The 14,184-nt window shown below is 42.8% G+C and overlaps 1 protein-coding gene across 1 annotated transcript in view; it reads right to left on the reverse strand.

The window, feature by feature from the left end:
• Positions 1–494: 494 nt before the first annotated feature.
• LOC311145173 (major facilitator superfamily domain-containing protein 3-like) overlaps positions 495–14,184 on the reverse strand; it is a 43,989-nt gene continuing 30,299 nt past the window's right edge. The window contains exons 4-6 of the mRNA XM_084181382.1: positions 13,578–13,678; positions 11,912–12,021; positions 495–1,956 (exon numbers count right to left, since the gene is read on the reverse strand). Of these exons, the coding sequence (XP_084037508.1) occupies positions 1,753–1,956; positions 11,912–12,021; positions 13,578–13,678 (415 nt within the window). The 3' untranslated portion in view covers positions 495–1,752. The remainder of the gene's footprint in view (positions 1,957–11,911; positions 12,022–13,577; positions 13,679–14,184) is intronic.

Consider the following 14,184-nt stretch of genomic DNA (forward strand, 5'->3'; position numbering starts at 1 on the left):
GGTGTCCCAAGATTTGGCATGGTGAAATGTCCCCAACAATGTCTAGCATAAATCCCACTCAGTCACTGGATATAATGGGTATGATTATACCGGAGTTATGTTGATATTAAAGCTAAACTCAGCGAGATGACGTTGCATGCACGAAGTAACAGTGTGTGTCAATTTCCGCAATAACTAAGAACGTTGAAACGGAGCTAAACTTCTCAGCTGTTTTGGCCCCATAGCTACGTTGTAGCAGCGTGAAGCACACCCATGCACATGCGCAGATACTCTGTGTGGCTGTGTGAGAGCAAAGTCTTGCATCGCGCTCATCTAAACTTCATCATGTCTACCTTTAATGTTATGCTTCTATCTTTACATTTTACAGGTGTTTACTTTGATTGCTTTTAGACTGATGCCAAAGTGATGGTATTAAAAATGGGCAAGTTCAGGTAGAATATTTTTTTACAGGATATGACATTACTACAGTAACAAGCACACATCCATGGCACATAGACATTTGGATAGCAGATTTATTTTGTGCCAGTCTCTCAGCACGTGTCAGAGACAGGGGTGTGCTTTGCAACAAGTGTTTACATTAGAGTGGGCATGGCTGCATTGGTCACAGTGACCCTGACATTCATGCCAATTCATAACATGGCTTCTCTGGTTCTCTCTTTCCATGGCTGTCCCAATCTGAACTGCCTAGTCCCTGTGCCACTATGTCACCTCCCTGACTATCTGTTATATTATCATTCAGCCATCACAATGAGAGATATGGTAATCAAAAGACAGATGGCATTCGATCGGTGTGAGGCATTGGCTGAATATTTGCATTGTTTTGCCAGTAGATGCCTCTCGCCGGTCGAATGAACTGTTCGTAAATAAAAAGAAGGCACCACAATTTAAGTTGCTTCAGCTGCTGTATGTTTCAAGCCCACTAAAAAGTGATTAGATAAGGTGTGGTATTCTTAAGAACTTTACACATAACTTAACAGAAACAAGTAATATCAGCAGGTAGTTGAAAAACATGTAAAGAAAATATTTTTTCCTCTGCCAGAATACATAAAAACGTACCTGAATCCATAAAAAAAAGATTTAGCCAATCCTCGATAACTTGCCACCATGCATTTTGTAAGGCTACAGTTCCCTAATTGTGCTAACTAACCTAGGCTAGCTGATGCTGTGTAATGGTTTAAGCTAGCTATCGCTAATCAAAATCGTTCTCTAGCTAGCAAATGTTGTACTCTACTGCTCAATAGCCTCTTCTGCATATCTTACAGTGTTAGAGGTAGTAGGGATTCGTAAACGTCACCATAGAACTAGTGCAATGGCAAACTGATATGACATATAGAAACTTCATCGCTAGCTAATCCCTGGCTAAACATAACTGCTGGCTTAAGTTTTATTGCTGGCTTGGCATATATGAAAATGTCTCAGATGGTATGTCCTCCAACAACCCCTTAACAGCTTTCCCCTTATTGTTCTCCCAATCCCTTATGCTACTGATCCAATCCCTCAACTCCATACAGCTACTCATCGGTGCCCTGGAACAATCTCCAACCCCACACACACACCTTGTTAAACGACTCAACTGATCATCGACACCTTGAGTAGCTTGATCAGACGTGTTAGCACTGGGCAAAAAAAAACTGCATGCACACTGTACTCTCAAAGACCGGGAGGTTGGGGACCGCTGAGTGAGAGGGATTGTGTTGGCGAGGATCATTGCTAAAGCAGTCACATTAGGGATGGTTGATCTGTTGGGGAAGATCACTTGGGCTGTTCTTTGAGCTGTTCCCTGAGGACCCCGGTGTCCGTGGCCCTCCAGACGTGGAGGGCTGTGCCGGCCGAGAGAACCAGGAAGAGGAGGAAGGCGGTGGGGAAACCCACCCAGTCCACCAGACCCCCCGCCAGGGCACTGAACATCAGCTTCCCCAGTACCTCCAGAGTGGACAGGAAACTGTAGTGGGTGGCCTGTAGGGAGAAGAGGAGAGGGGAGAGGAGAGAGGAGAGTTAAGTAGGGGCGAGGGGAGAGAGAAAAATACAACAGGACTCGGATGAGATTTCTGTCTCGGGCATGTGGTCATCTACTTGTCTTTTACTGGATTTCGCAAAGAAAAATCAGTGGGGAGACAAATTCCCACAAAAAAAGGAGGAGGGGCAGGAGACAGAGAAAAGGAAAGAAATACTGCAGAAGAAGAAAGGAACTAAAAGAAGAATGAAAGAGGGAGCCGGAACAAGAAAGCTTGAGATTTTTGTCTCCAATGTGTGGATGGCGGCCAGCTGGTGAGGGGTATCTGGTCCAGGCCTGCAGGCTCTTAGAGAGAGAGGAGAGAGGAGAGAAGAGAGAAAAAGAGAGAGAGAGTGAGAGACAGATTACCTAACATCCCAGAACCCACCTCTCAGGCCTACAGCAACACAACAATGCAACATAACTAACGCAGATCCGTCGGTCTCCACCCTCTTTTGACACCTACACACGATGGCAACCCTATTCCATACACTCAGGTGTATACGCCAACAGACATAAAGACTTCAAGTGTGCCAAAGTCAGGCACCACAGGCTGAAGTGACATTTTTGCATCTACTTATCCATTTTTAGATTTATTGGTATTTCTAACCATTAATATTAGTATTTTCAAAAAGTAAACATAAAAATGTCAAACGTTTATATTTTCTTTAGTTTATCATATTACCGTCATCAACATTTGAATGAATTTTAACCACTTTAAAATGGACATACAGCAACAATTGCAAAGCTCACTACATTAAATTACACAATTTAAAAGCCATTTCATAGAGAATGTTACAAACTGGACTATCTTTAGCAACTTATTTGGAAGAGATGGTGATTGGGTCTAAACAGCCGTTTGGTGTTTGATAGTCTAGCGGTTAAGAGTGTTGGGCCAGTAACCAAAAGGTCACTGGTTCGAATCCCCAAGCCGACTAGGTGAAAAATCTGTTGATGTGCCCTTGAGCAAGGCACTTAACCCTAATTACTCCTATAAGTCGCTCTGGATAAGAGTGTCTACTACAATGTACATTCAGTCAATTCAGTGTCATTTCTCCCGAAAGTCAGACTCTTCCCTCACACCAACACATTTTTCTCAGCTTCAAAAGTATCTGCATTCACCAAATTTAGTGTGGTTATCCTTAGATATATTCTCCAGACTTGTCCAGAAGGAATGGTTGATATGTTGTCAATTTACTATTCTAGATAACATTTTCTTTGGAAAAATGCACTTTTGTATTTTATAGATAGAAAGATGAAAAAAGTATTTATCCACAATCTGCTCTGGACAAGTCCCGTCCTGGAGTGTCTTAACAAAAAGTCAACACAAAAATGTAGGCTTACTTCATCCAGTGTCCAGAATTTTTTTTTTTGCGCGATATGCAAATATATGCATATTTAATGAGATATTGCCTCATTTGAAACTCTCATTCCAAACTCTCCACCATGGCCAAGACCAAAGAGCTCTCCAAGGATGTCAGGGACAAGATTGTAGACCTACACAAGGCTGGAATGGGCTACAAGACCATTACCAAGCAGCTTGGTGAGAAGGTGACAACAGTTGGTGCGATTATTCGCAAATGGAAGAAAGACGAAAGACTGTCAATCTCCCTCGGCCTGGGGATCCATGCAAGATCTCACCTCGTGGAGTTGCAATGATCATGAGAACGGTGAGGAATCAGCCCAGAACTACACAGGAGGATCTTGTCAATGATCTCAAGGCAGCTGGGACCATAGTCACCAAGAAAACAATTGGTAACACACTACGCAGTGAAGGACTGAAATCCTGCAGCGCCCGCAAGATCCCCCTCAACTCGCCGTGTTTGGAGGAGGAGGAATGCTGCCTATGACCCTAAGAACACCACCCCCACTGTCAAACATGGAGGTGGAAACATTATGCTTTGGGGGTGTTTTTCTGCTAAGGGGACAGGACAACTTCACCGCATCAAAGGGACGATGGACGGGGCCATGTACCGTAAAATCTTGGGTGAGAACCTCCTTCCCTCAGCCAGGGCATTGAAAATGGGTCGTGGATAGGTATTCCAGCATGACAATGACCCAAAACACACAGCCAAGGCAACAAAGGAGTGGCTCAAGAAGAAGCACATTAAGGTCCTGGATTAAGGTCCTGGAGTGGCCTAGCCAGTCTCCAGACCTTAATCCCATAGAAAATCTGTGGAGGGAGCTGAAGGTTCGAGTTGCCAAACGTCAGACTCGAAACCTTAATGACTTGGAGAAGATCTGCAAAGAGGAGTGGGACAAAATCCCTCCTGAGATGTGTGCAAACCTGGTGGCCAACTACAAGAAACGTCTGACCTCTGTGATTGCCAACAAGGGTTTTGCCACCAAGTACTAAGTCATGTTTTACAGAGGGGTCAAATAAAATACTTATTTCCCTCATTAAAATGCAAATCATTTGTAACATTTTCGACATGCGTTTTTCTGGATTTTTTTGTTGTTATTCTGTCTCTCACTGTTCAAATAAACCTACCATTAAAATTATAGACTGATCATTTCTTTGTCAGTGGGCAAACGTACAAAATCAGCAGGGGATCAAATACTTTTTTCCCTCACTGTATAGCTCCTCTGTGGCTATGAGTAACTTAGCCAGTTACCTGACTCTGACAAATGTCACTGGTGGCAAAACGGGCGAGCTGTAAAGGAGAAATTTCCCAGGCATCTTTGCTGGGTCTCAGTAGAGTCCAGTGCTGGGTTGAGCTGGGTTCACACAGGCGGGTTAAGTGAAGTGCTTTTATTCGAGCGAACTTGTTTAAGGGATTCCGTTTCTCTCTCCTGGGCCCTCGACAAGCACTCATGGTATCAGCTTTCTGTCACTGGATATGACCTTAAAATAACAGGCAGATATGTGTGTCATGAGAACATTTCAAATTAACCCCGGAGGTTAACGCCTGTCTTTATCATCAAGGATTTGTGATTAGCTTTGTTTCATTAGGTTTTTCTTCCTTAATTGCCCAGACACAGCCTTGTATCCTCCTTGGTGTAGTTTTCCTAGTCGTAGGAAACGAGGCAACTTGTCACCTTCAGAATTGATTGAGTGATGTTTGAGAGGCTGCAAACGGATCACCTCCAGGCAGAGATGGCCCAGTTTAAACGGGACAAAAAAAGTTTTGTCAAAGAAGAGGGGGAGAGAGAGAGAGAGATGAAAAAGGAGAGTGAGAGAGACAGAAAAAGGGAGAGAGGGAGTAAAAAATAGAGAAGAGTAAAGGGCTTGTAAGTCCCAGCTGACGGGTGGGTGTTGTTGCTTTGAGGACGGCTACCTGTCCTACCTGTTGACACCGCAGGATATGACCTAACTCCATAGAAGGAGCACTTTAAAAGGAGAAGAGTGGGGAGAGCGGAGAGGGAACAGAACAGGGCAGGTTAGCCTGGGCTCTTTGTTGTGTTTGTTCACAGCCAGGAGTTTCTGTTTCGCTGGCTTACATAACAGACCACCTCAATGGCCACGCCGGGGTTCAGAGAATCTCGTCTTCTTAGGTAGAAGCCTCTCCTCCAAGTGGAGGTAAATGGCTGAGAGCTCCACTCCGTAAATGTGTGCATACCCTCAAAGTGTGGGCCACCAACAAAAATGTAAACAATGGAGCAAATGCATCCCCATTACATTTTCACATTCCATGAGAGCAACTTTACGTATTAAAACATGATTTTAAGCTGAATATAATATGTTTAGAGTTATAGAACCTTTGTTTTTTGGTAATGATAATGTAAGACATTTGTACTTATCTCTTATCTTACTTCACACGTGTTTCTCACACCTAGGACCTGACTTGGCCATGGGAAATTATGTTCTAGGTTACACTGTTATATCTCTTTTATACCATATTTTCTTTACATCTGAAAGGTGTAGCCGGGAAAACAAACGTGTTACATTCATTTCTAGGTATCTTTTCTGTATTTTCTTTAAAGATTCCACCTACGTCTTTGTGAAAACGTCGCCTTTCATCTAACCGGCTTTAGCACGCATTACATCATGAACATTCTATTGATGTCCGACATCAACCTTGTCGTTATGAAAAAGTATAAACACAAAAACGACAGTCTCAGTCTGCATGACATCGCAGCAGCCTAGTCCAAATAGCATAACTACCTGCTCCATCTTTTGCACCCAAAAAACCCCCATCCGTTTAAAAATGTCAATCTACCAAGTAAGGCAACTAAAAGTAGGCAGAGCAAACCCGTTTTGGTGATTTCTGGTCCACTACATGACCAAAAGTTTGTGGACACCTGCTTGTCGAACTTTCATTCCAAAATCATGGGCATTAATATGGAGTTGGTCCCCCCTTTACTGCTATAACAGCCTCCACTCTTCTGGGAAGGCTATCCACTAGATGTTGGAACATTGCTGCGGGGACTTGCTTCCATTCAGCCACAAGAGCATTAGTGAGGTCGGGCACTGAAGTTGGGCAATTAGGCCTGGCTAGCAGTCGGCGTTCCAATTCATCCCAAAGGTGTTCGATGGGGTGGAGGTCAGGGCTCTGTGCAGGCCAGTCAAGTTCTTCCACACCGCACAGAATCGTCTAGAATGTAATTGTATGCTGTAGCGTTTAGATTTCCCTTAACTGGAACTAAATGACCTAGCCCGAAACATGAAAAGTAGCCCCAGACCATTATTCCTCCTCCACCAAACTTTACAGTTGACACAATGCATTGGTGCAGGTAGTGTTCTCCTGGCATCCGCCAAACCCAGATTTGTCCGTCGGACTGTCAGATGGTGAAGCGTGATTCATTACTCCAGAGAACGCGTTTCCACTGCTCCAGAGTCCAATGGCGGCGAGCTTTACACCACTCCAGCCGACGCTCGGCATTGCACATGGTGATCTTAGGCTTGTTTGAGGTTGCTTGGCCATGGAAACCCATTTCATGAAGCTCCCGCCTAACAGTTATTGTGCTGACATTGCCTCTAGAGGCAGTTTGGAACTCTGAAGTGAGTGTTGCAACCGGGAACAGGCGATTTTTACACACTACGCGCTTCAGCACTCTGTGGTCCCATTCTGTGAGCTTGTGTGGCCTACCACTTCGCAGCTGAGCCGTTGTTACTCCTACACGTTTCCACTTCACAATAACAGCACTTACAGTTGACCGGGGCAGCTCTAGAAGGGCAGAAATTTGACGAACTGACTTGTTGCAAAGGTGGCATCCTATTACGGTGCCACGTTGAAAGTCACTGAGCTCTTCAGTAAGGCCATTCTAATGCCAATGTTTGTCTATGGAGATTTGCATGGCTGTGTGCTCAATTTTATACGCCTGTCAGCAACGGGTTTGGCTGAAATAGCTGTTGAAACTACCACAACTAAAAAACCACATGGAAACTGAATACATTTTTACATCAATGGTTAGAGGACAACCTGCAAAACACAGTCAGCTACATTTTGGAATGTTGCATTTTGATACGGGGATCAACAAAACAGAAAGAGAAACGCAACACTGTTTTGTCAATCACTCTATTGATTATTATCATGAGATCAGGTTGCACTTCCTGTTAAAGCTCAGCTCAAAAACCATGCGGAATCTGGGAATAATGTGTAGATCATTGGTTAGAAGACAATTTGTAGAAGAAAGCTTTTTGACATTTTGAAGTGTTGCATTTTGATTCAAGTGGGTCGCCAACGCGGTAAGAGTAACGCAACACTTTTTTTGTTAATCACTTCCATCAATGTCACACTGAAATCAAAAGAACAGTGGGCAAACGTTTGGGGTGTAGCGCTGCTTAAACTAACACTATTCAAAGACCACACAGAAACTTGGAATAAGCTATACATGGTTGGTTAGATGAGAATTTGTAGAAGGCGTCTATCTATATTTTAGACAGGTGGATGTTGATTTCGGGAAGCTACACTCAAGGAAAAGGGAACAAATCACTTTCTCTGTTAGTTAACTTCAACGAATTAGGACCAGCCAAAGGATATCAACAGTGACAACGGTTGGCTGCTATTTAAGTGATAGTTTGACTGTCAAGTCTGTTTATTGGTGTGTGGCCAGTCTTATAGAGAGACATCCCCAAATTATACATGCCATTTGTGAAAGAAAAGGAAAGAAAAGTCCTGCAACCCCCAGCGAGTATGACAAAATCAACAGTACAAAACCAAAGATATTGATCTGTTTTAAGCTACTGATCTTGTGTCATTGTGTTGACAAAAACTTTTATACTAACATTACCAATCTGAGGTAAAAAGGATGTGGTCAAGACGTCAGCTCGTGTAATGTAGTAACACATACTGTCTACATCATGGAAAGTAGCGTAATATACATTAATTAGATATGGCAAAATATTTCAATATCTTAATTTAAGATGATAGTAACTGAAGCAAATTCAAATTTTTTCAATGATCACATATTTCTCACTAGTTTAACCATTTAGAGAGAAAAAAATGCTCTTAAGCACAATTCAACCAGGCGCTCAAGACTAGAGCGTCCATAGGATCTGTGCAGCAGCCTGAACTTTTGACGTTCCTACTAAATTTTAAGCAACTTTCTATCTAGACAATGTTTAGGTTCGTTGCTAGCTTGTTAGCTAACGATGGGTATCTACTTAGCTGGCTAGCCTGCATAATTACCTGAACATATCTGAAAACGTTTTGAGTTTGACTTTAGCCAACTTTTTATTCATCACAACAGGAAGTTAACACATTACAAGTTAATTATTTACAAGTAATGCGAGCTAAAAATAACTAACTTATGGTTGTGAAGAAATAAAAGCAATGCATTCTGTCAGAGGAATTTACAACTTGATCAATGCTGTCTTGGTCAGGTTACCATGACAATGGTCGCAACACAGGATCAAAGTAGATTTGTTTATGTCTCTTGCTCCCACTCCTCCTTGGTGCAGGCTACGCACTGCAATTTATATAAGCGGTATGCAGGCAAGGAAGTTGTAGAAATGGGACTGTTTGAAAGAGGGTCATATAAACATTGCCTGATTATTTTTACAGATAATATACTGTGAATTATGTGTGAAACACAGTGCCTTCAGAAAGTAATCACACTCCTTGACTTCTTCCACCCTTTGTTGTTACAGCCTGAATTTAAAATGGATTGAGATGTTGTGCCACTGACCTACAGACCTACACACAATACCCGACAATGTCAAAGTGGAATTTTGTTTTTTGACATTTTTAACAAATTAATAAAAACAAAAAGCTGAAATGTCTTGAGTCAAGAAGAATTCAACCCCTTTGTTATGGCAAGCCTAAATACATTCAGGAGTAAAAATGTGCTTAACAAGTCACATAATAAGTTACAAGGACTCACTGAGTGCAATTTTACATTTTTTACATTTTAGTCATTTAGCAGACGCTCTTATCCAGAGCGACTTACAGTTAATGAGTGCATACATTTTAATACTGGCCCCCCGTGGGAAACGAACCCACAACCCTGAAGTTGCAAACGCCATGCTCTACCAACTGAGCTACACGGGACTACATATCTGCATGACATGCCACTGTAGAATATCAGTAAGTGTCAGCACACTCCTTAGACATTTACATTTAAGTCATTTAGCAGATGCTCTTATCCAGAGCTACTTACAAATTGGTGCATTCAACTTAGGATAGCCAGTGGGATAACCACCACTGGGGGAGGGGGGGTGTAGAAGGATGTGGTTAACATGAATAATTACCACATCTCTGTACCCCACACTTACAATTACAGTTCATTCAAAATGTATTCAGACCCCTCAACTTTTTTTTTTACAGCCTTATTCTAAAATGGATTAAATTGTGTTTTTTCCCCCTCATCAATCGACACACAATACCCCATAATGACAAAGCAAAAACTGTTTTTTAGAAATATTTACTAATTTATAAGAAACACCAAATTGAAATATCACATTTACATAAGTATTCAGACCCTTTACTCTCAAGCTCTGTCAGGTTGGATGGGGAGCGACGCTGCACAGCTAATTTCAGTTCTCTCCAGAGATGTTCGATCGCGTTCAAGTCCGGGCTCTGGCTGGGCCACTCAAGGACATTCAGAGAGACTTGTCCCGAAGCCACTCCTGCATTGTCTTGGCGCTCTGGAGCAGGTTTTCATCAAGGATCTCTTTGTACTTTGTTCCATTCATCTTTCCCTCGATCCTGATCAGTCTCCCAGTCCCTGCCGCTGAAAAACATCCCCACTACATGATGCTGCCACCACCATGCTTCACCGTAGGGATGGTGCCAGGTTTCCTCCAGACGTGACACTTGGCATTGAGGCCAAAGAGTTCAATCTTGGTTTCATCAGACCAGAGAATCTTGTTTCTCATGTTATGAGAGTCCTTTAGGTGCCTTTTGGCAAACTCCAAGTGGGCTGTTATGTGCCTTTTCCTGAGGAGTGGCTTCCGTCTGGCCACTCTACCATAAAGGCCTGATTGTTGGAGTGCTGCAGAGATGGTTGTCCTTCTAGGAGGTTCTCCCATCTCCACAGAGGAACTCTGGAGCTCTGTCAAAGTCACCATTGGGTTCTTGGTCACCTCCCAGACCAAGGCCCTTCTCCCCCGATTGCTCCGTTTGGACGGGCGGCCAGCTCTAGGAAGAGTCTTGGTGGTTCCAAACTTCTTCCATTTAAGAATTTTGGAGGCCACTGGGTTCTTGGGGACCTTCAATGCTGCAGAAATATTTCCTTCGACCGCATGGCTTGGTTTTTGCTCTCACATGCACTGTCAACTGCGGGACGTTATATAGACAGGTGTGTGCCTTTCCAAATCATGTCCAATCAATTGCATTTACCACAGGTGGACTCCAATCAAGTTGTAGAAACATCTCAAGGATGATCAATGGAAACAGTCTGAAAGCAAAAGGGTCTGAATACTTATATAAATAAGGTATGTGTTTTGTTTTTAATAAATTTGCAAAAATTTATAAAAACCTGTTTTCAATTAGCCTTTGAGCATGGTGAAGTTATCAATTACACTTTTGATGGTGTATCAATACACCCAGTCACTAGAAAGATACAGGCGTCATTCCTAACTCAGTTGCCAGAGAGGAAGGAAACCATTCAGGGATTTCACCATGAGGCCAATTATGATTTTAAAACAGTTACAGAGTTTAATGGCTGTGATAGGAAAACATTGTAGTTACTCCACAAAACTAACCTAAATGACAGAGTGAAAAGAAGGAAGCCTGTACAGAATACAAATATTCCAAAACATGCATTCCGTTTGCAATAAGGCACTAAAGTAAAACTGCAAAAAATGTGGCAAAGAAATTAACTTTATATCCTGAATACAAAGCATTATGTTCACGGCAAATCCAACACAACACATCACTGAGTACCACTCTTCATATTTTCATACATGGTGGTGACTGCATCATGTTATGGGTATGCTTGTCATTGGCAAGGACTAGGGATTTTTTTTAGGATAAATAGAAACAGAATAGAGCTAAGCACAGGCAAAATCCTAGAGGAAAATCTGGTTCAGTCTGCTTCCCAACAGACACTGGAAGACAAATTCACCTTTCAGCAGGACAATAACCTAAAACACAAGGCCAAATATACACTGGAGTTGCTTACCAAGATGACATTGAATGTTCCGGAGTGGCCTAGTTACAGTTTTGACTTAAATCGGCTTGAAAATCTATGGCAAGACTTGACAGAACTTGAAGAATGTTATAAATAATAATGTGCAAATACTGTATTGTACAATCCAGGTGTGCAAAGTTCTTAGAGACTCACCCAGAAAGACTCCCAGCTGTAATAGCTGCCAATGTATTGACTCAGGGGTGTGAATACTTATGTAAATGAGATATTTATAAAAACATGTTTTCACTTTGTCATGGGGTATTGTGTGTAGATGGGTAATATAATATATAATCTATTCAATCCACTTTGAATTCAGGCTGTAATAGGTCAAGAGGTATGATGAATACTTTCTGAAGGCACTGTAGGTACTGGATTGACAGGTGTGTAGAGAGTGGCTCTTACCTGTACACTCTCCTCTGCTCTCTGTGTGCAGTGCATCATGGTCGTGAAGGTGAGCGTGGTGATGAGGCCGCCCAGGAAGTGCTGAACGCTCAAACTCAACACAGCCATACCTGAGGGGCACAAACACAGCCTGAGAAACAGCCTTAACACGTCTCAATGTCAACATAATAGCACAATGTTGCGAGACATTATGTCACGTCCGGTTCTAAGTTAGCGCTATTTAAATATTCATTTTCGCTCAGAGCTTCCTACTGGATGGATGGGGTGAGGAAAGCTCAGTAGCACAACATATATCAGTGGAGCTTGATCTGTCGCTGAACTGAGACGATAAAGGTGGAAGTGAGGGGGGTGCCGTCTCCTCGCGTTCCCCCAAACAAGTTGTTCCCTCTCAGGAAAAGAGAGCAGAACACAGGCGACACAGAGCATCTCTCAGCTCCCACTGACGGTGAATTATTCACTAGAGATGTTGAGTTTTGCTGAATAAGACTTCTCCATTTCATAGGATTCAGAGAGTGAGACACTAACTCAGCTCATCAGAGTGAGAGAAGGGGGTACTCATATAATATTGAGAATTTTGCAGCAAAACTTTGTCACATTTTGGATCTTTGACATCATTGTTCTCGCTCTAAGAGGGAGGCCTCCACTTCCAGAGGTTTCCAGAGTGAACAGCTCAACAAAGGTTCAAACAGGTCACACAGAGAGCTTCTGTTCTTCTTTCAGCTTTCCTTCACTCGCATGAGATTAAAACTGAATGTTTGTGAGAGAGAGCAGAGAGAGGGGGGATCTGAGATTTGTAGATTTACAAAGATCTACTAGAGCGATTCCTATCATTCTTTTTTGACAATTATTTGAACCCATGTCTGCTTGGCTGGGGAGCATGCATGGCATATGGGCTAATGCAACATACTGAATGGACTTTGAGCATCATATACAGTGGGGAGAACAAGTATTTGATACACTGCCGATTTTGCAGGTTTTCCTACTTACAAAGCATGTAGAGGTCTGTAATTTTTATCATAGGTACACTTCAACTGTGAGAGATGGAATCTAAAACAAAAATCCAGAAAATCACATTGTATGATTTTTAAGTAATTAATTGCGCACTGAGTGCTACTGCGCATGTGATGTTGGTCGGTGTAAACCGGATGCAACCCAGACATAGACATCCATGAATCGGCATATGCGAACGTGAGTAGATTACCTTGAAAAACAACGGTCGGACATATTGGACGCAGTCTCCAGTTCTATTTACCTCAGTGGGTTAGAGTGCCGCAGTTGTAAATGCATGCTATGGGTCTCCGGTAAAGTCCATCCCGTGTAGCTTTCATGTACAAAAGCGGATCGATCTGGGAGCCCTGTGGTTCTGTTCATAATATTCATAGCTACCTGTGTGAGTCAGTGAGGTCACATCGAGGTGTCTGCCTTCATTCATCAGTCACACAGTCAACAGGCTCCCACATCGTGCAAGGTAAAGGAACAAAAGATCTAGAGCTACGGATGGACAAATAGATGTGGCCAGTAGGGGACTAGGGACGTGCATAAGTCTAGATCAGTGGTAAAGGACAGGCTGGTTAGAGTCAATGATGTACTGTATGTCCATGGTTAGTGTGTGTGTGAACTGATGCCCATGCTGTCTAGTCAAGAGTGCGGTTGGGTTTTCTCTCACCTTTCATGAGTGGGGAGGGTTCCAGCACAGTCAGGAGGGAGCTCTGGAACGCCATGCTGACCGTCCGCATTACAAACACCCGCCTCATCAGAGAACCAATGCTGTGGAGACACACAACCAGTCACACTCTTAGAAATAAAGGTTCCAAAAGGGTCATTTGGCTGTCCCCATAGGAGAACCCTTTTTGTTTCCAAGTAAAAAACCTTTTTGGCTCCATGTGTGGAAAGGGTTCCACTGTGGAAAGGGTTCTACATGGAACATAAAACGGTTCTACTTGGAACCAACAAGGGTTTTCCTATGGGGACAGCCAAATAATCATTTTAGGTTCTAGATAGCACGTTGCAATTTGACACACACACACACACACACACACACACACACTGGTAAAGAATACTGTGGAGTATGTGCATGCTAACAAAAACAAACATGATATTTCTCTCTACAGTAGCTCACACAATTCGATTCCCTGTTAGTCTAAGAGCTTTGTCTTCTGGTGGGCATGGCTCATGGGGTAATCAATAACTTAAGGATCTCCCCAGTGTGGAAGTTAATTAATGACCATCAGGACTCTCACCCCCTTAGAGCAGTGTGCGGTGTGTGTGTGTGT

The sequence above is a fragment of the Coregonus lavaretus genome (genome assembly GCF_964263955.1).
Source record: "Coregonus lavaretus genome assembly, chromosome: 17".
NCBI lineage: Eukaryota > Metazoa > Chordata > Actinopteri > Salmoniformes > Salmonidae > Coregonus > Coregonus lavaretus.